The sequence below is a fragment of the Eimeria necatrix genome, genomic scaffold (assembly GCF_000499385.1).
Source record: "Eimeria necatrix Houghton genomic scaffold, Enh_scaff119, whole genome shotgun sequence".
Lineage (NCBI taxonomy): Eukaryota > Apicomplexa > Conoidasida > Eucoccidiorida > Eimeriidae > Eimeria > Eimeria necatrix.
The window spans coordinates 56387-60830 of NW_013654873.1; the positions used below are offsets into that span (position 1 = coordinate 56387).

Below are 4444 nucleotides of genomic sequence, written 5' to 3' on the forward strand. Positions count from 1 at the left end.
TGTACCCTCTGGGGGCCCCTAGGGTCTAGGGGGGCCCCCAGGGCCTCTTTCTCTCTTTTAGGGGCCCCTTTTTCTCTTGGGGGCCCCTCGGCCTTTAAGGCCTTGGGGCCCCCAAATGCTCCACAACAACTTGGCTGGCTTTCTCGTAGTGCCCGCTGCAGCTAGCCCTAAACCCTAAACCCTAAACCCTAAACCCTAAACCCTAAGCCTAAAGCCGGAGAAGAGAGGCTCCTGAGGGGCCCCAAAGCCGGGCTTATAGTGACTGCATGCAGGGCTTGCATGCGGCCCATTTGTTTAAAGGCCCCTTGTCAAAGTATTGCTGTAAGGGGCCCCCAGAGGGGCCCCTGTGCCCCTGGGGGCCCCCTTCCCAGTCCCTGGGGGGCCCCTCGGTACCCTTTGGCGCCAGGGGGCCCCCCTGGGGGCCCCCCCAAGGGGCCCCAGCTGCCCTTTGGGGGGCCCCCCTGGGGAGAGAGCGCTGGGGTGTCTGGGGTCTTGCGCTGTGTGTCTTTTGGGGTGTATGGTGAGCTCTGGGAAAGGCGCGGGGGCTGCGGGTCTTTCTCGGGATGTTTAAAGAGGGAAAAGAAGCGAAAAATGGTTTTTATTTTTAAATAAAATAAAATAAAAACAAATAAAATGGAAAAGACCGAGGAATCGAGAACGCCCGAGAGTGGCCAGCAGCGGAGGCGCCCGCGGTCAACGGGCGGGACAAGGAGAAAACCCCGAAAAAGGGTTTTGGCGGCACTTATAAACCCTAAACCCTAAACCCTAAACCCTAAATATATTTATTTCAATATCGGGGAAGAAAATAGAGGAGAGGCGCTGCTGCGCTGCTGCTGCCGATACACCCGAGCTGTCTGTACACCGCGCCAGACCACTGGCGCGCCGCCGCAAACCCGCCGCTGCCTCTCTTCACTTTTAGTTTTTTATTTTTTTTGTTTTTCATTAAAACAAATATGAAAAGAAGTTCTAAGAAGTTCTTTAGTGAGCGCCAGCAGCGCCTAGGGGCCCCAGGAGCCGCCCGAGTCCCTCCCGTCCTTCGGCTCCAACCCTAAACCCTAAACCCTAAACCCTAAACCCTGATCCCCGCGCCCCCGCAGCAGCCGCACACAGGGTTTCCATGCGAGGGTTTAGGTTTGAGGGTTTAGGGTTTAGGGTTTAGCGGCGGTTTGAGGCTGTAGAGAAGCTGAAGAACCCCTGGGATCGCCTTAGGTCCCCGTGCAGCTCTTTTTGTCTTTTTTTTCTCTTTTTTGTTTCTTTTTGTCTCTTTTTGTTTCTTAATTTGTTTCATTTTGAATTTCAGTTTCATTTTGAGTTTCTTTTTTCCATTTTTGATCCTTTTTTGCCTTTTTTGTCTTCTCTTGTCCCGGATCGTTGCTGCTGCTGCTTCCCCCAGCGCTGCAGCGCCGCCTGACCCCCTTGGCAGCAGCAGCAGCAGCAGCAGCAGCAGCCCAAAATGAGGTGTACGTACACCCCGTGGGCCCTCGCAGCAGCAGCAGCAGCCCTAATCCTCAGCAGCACATCTCCTTTTCTTGCTGCAGGTCTTCGCCTGTCTTCTCTTCTTTCCTCAAGTGACCTGGGGGCCCCCCCAGGGGCCCCGGGGGCCCCCGGGGGCCCCGAGGGGCCCCCGGGGGCCCCCGAAGGGCCCCAGGGGGGCCCCCCACAGGGCCGCAGGGGACTGTTTGCCCTGAAGCGCAAGCTCTCGCCCAGCAGCAACAGCAGCAGCAGCAGCAGCAGCAGCAGCAGCAGCAGCAGCACAAGCGCCGGGGGGAAGATCGCGAAGCGGCTTCGGACGGCCGTTGAGGGCATGAAAAAGCGCAGGAGGAGGAACAGCAGCAGCAGCAGCAGCAGCAGCAGCAGCAGCAGCAGCAGGATGAAGAAGAAGAGCAGGCAGCTGCAGCAGCGGCTGAAAAAGATGGCTGAAAAAGTAAAATCAAAAGCAAAAGATATTGTTGAAAAAGTTAAGAAGAAAGCAGGAGGAATAAATCCAAATGATGAAAGTCCAGAAGCTCTTAAAGAAGAACTTACCTTGGCTCAGTATTACCTGCCTTCAAAGGGCCCACAAGGCAGCCAGGGGGCCCCCAGCAGCAGCAGCAGCAGCAGCAGCAGCAGCAGCAGCAGCAGCAGCGGGGTAGAAGGCGGCACGCAGGGGCCGCAGGCCGCTGTGCTGCCGCAGGCTCCTCCTGCAGCAGCAGCAGCAGCAGCAGCAGCAGCAGCAGAAGGGGAGGACTCTTCAGGCGAGGAGACTGATGAGGAGCAGCAGGGGCCTGCTGCAGCAGCAGCAGCAAAAACCCCACATATGACCAATGGTCAAGACCAGTGGACCACTCCCCCCGAGCCGCCCTACAGGCCACGCCCAAGGCCCAGAAGTCCCCCGCAGCAGCCCAGAGGCTCAAGTACAACAACCCCACCTGCTGCTGCTGCCCCGGCCTTGCCCCCGAAGCCAGCAGCAGCAGCAGCAGCAGCAGCAGCGCCCGCACAGCCGGCAGCAGCAGCAGCAGCAGCAGCAGCGCCGCAGCCGCCACCGCCCCCGCCGCTGCAGCCAGCAGCAGCAGCAACGCCGCATCCGCCGCCGCCGCCGCCGCCGCCACCGCCGCCGCCGTCGCCGCCACCGCCAGCGCCAGCAGCAGCAGCAGCAGCAGCAGCAGCAGCGCCAGCAGCAGCAGCAGCGCCAGCAGCAGCAGCAGCAGCGCCGCCGCCGGCACCTCCACTGCCTGCCCCAAGCGAGGCCCCTTCCTCTGGCGGGAGCGGCAGCGCGGCGCAGCAACAAGCGAGCCAGGAGCAGCAGCAGCAGCAGCAGCAGCAGCAGCAGCAGCAGCAGCAGCAGCAAGGGGGCGCAGCACTTAGTGCTGATGCCCTCAAAGACGCCAGAGAGAGGCTAAAATCAAACGAAGAGAACCACAAGGAGAATCCAAGTAATTATTTCTTGTTTTTGTTTTCTTTTTAATTTAATTATTTGCTGCTGCTGCTGCTTTGCTGCTGCTCTGCTGCTGCTGCTCCCTTGCGCCTTTGCTGCTGCTCGCTCGTCTCGCTGCTGCAGCAGCTGCTCTCTCGTCTCTTTGCTGCTGATGCTGCTCTCTTTTCTCTTTGCTGCTGCTGCTGCTCTCTCTTCTCTCCGCTGCTGCTGCTGCTCTTTGCCCTTTGCTGCTGCTGCTGTTTCTATATAAAGAAATAACAAATAATAAACAACGAATAGACATTAGAGAAATAATAAGCTCAGCAGAGGCAAAAGAGAGAAGCAAAACTAATGCTGCTGCTGCTGCTGCTGCTGCTGCTGCTGCTTCTGCTGCTGCTGCTGCTGCTGCTGCTCTTCAGCTGCAGCACCAGGGTCTCTCATGGACGCACTAGGCCAACAAGTTGCTGCTCGAAGAGGAGCCATTAGAGGCGGCAACAAATCTGAGTCCGAGTCTGGCTCAGGCTCCTCCAGCGAGTGGGAGTAAGGCCAACAGCAGCAGCAGCAGCAGCAGCAGCAGCAGCAGCAGCAGCAGCAGCAGCAGCAGCAGCAGCAGCAGCAGAAGCAGCAGCAGCAGCAGCAGCAGCAGCAGCAGCAGCAGCAGCAGCAGCAGCAGCAGCAGCAGCAGCAGCGCGTGGAGCCAGCGGCATGTGGAGCCAGCGGGGAGAGAGACCCGGCATCCTTGTTTTAGGCCAGTATCGGCAGCGTCGGCAGCAGCAGCAGCTGCTGCTGCAGTAGCAGCAGCAGCAGCAACTGCAGTAGCAGCAGCAGCAACTGCAGCAGCTGCCTCTTTTTGATTTTGTTTAGTCCAGGCATCTGTCTGTGGAAGGCCTTTTCGGCTATTTGCGTCTTTGCTGCTGCAGCTCTCCTTGCTGCTGCTGCTGCTGCTGCTTTCTTTTTGTTTGCTGCTGTCTGCCTCAGGGGCCCCACAGCCCCCAGGGGGCCCCTGGCCCTCAGCCTTGGGCCCCCAGGGGCCCCTAGGGGGGCCCCCAGCCCCAATTGGGGGCCCCCCGCAGCAATAGGGGCCCCCACAGGGGCCCCCCAAACGTCAGTAGGGGCCCCTGGAGCTCCCAGGGGCCCCCAGGTCCGCGTGGTGTCCCACAGCGCCTAGCAGGGGCCCCAAACAGCAGCAGCAGGGGCCCCAAACAGCAGCAGCAGGGGCCCCAAGCAGCAGCAGCAGGGGCCCCAAACAGCAGCAACAGGGGCCCCAAACAGCAGCAGCAGGGGCCCCAAACAGCAGCAGCAGGGGCCCCAAACAGCAGCAGCAGGGGCCCATAAGCAGCAGCAGGGGTATCCACGCTGCTGCAGGGGCCCATAAGTAGCTGCAGGGGCCCCAAAGCAGCAGCAGGGGCCCCTCAAGCAGCAGCAGGGGCCCCTCAAGCAGCAGCAGGGGCCCCCAAGCAGCAGCAGGGGCCCCCAAGCAGCAGCAGGGGCCCCCTTTTGCTGCGCCACTTTTGCTGCATCTGTTTTTACTCTTTGTCTCTGAGGCAGATG

The 4444-nt window shown here is 60.0% G+C and overlaps 1 protein-coding gene across 1 annotated transcript; it reads left to right on the plus strand.

Moving 5' to 3' along the window:
• Positions 1-1453: 1453 nt before the first annotated feature.
• ENH_00006700 (hypothetical protein) lies at positions 1454-3747 on the plus strand (the record flags this gene model as incomplete). Its single annotated transcript, XM_013584066.1, has 2 exons — positions 1454-2912; positions 3368-3747. 2 exons carry the CDS (start codon positions 1454-1456, stop codon positions 3745-3747), a joined length of 1839 nt encoding a protein of 612 aa, XP_013439520.1.
• Positions 3748-4444: the final 697 nt, after the last annotated feature.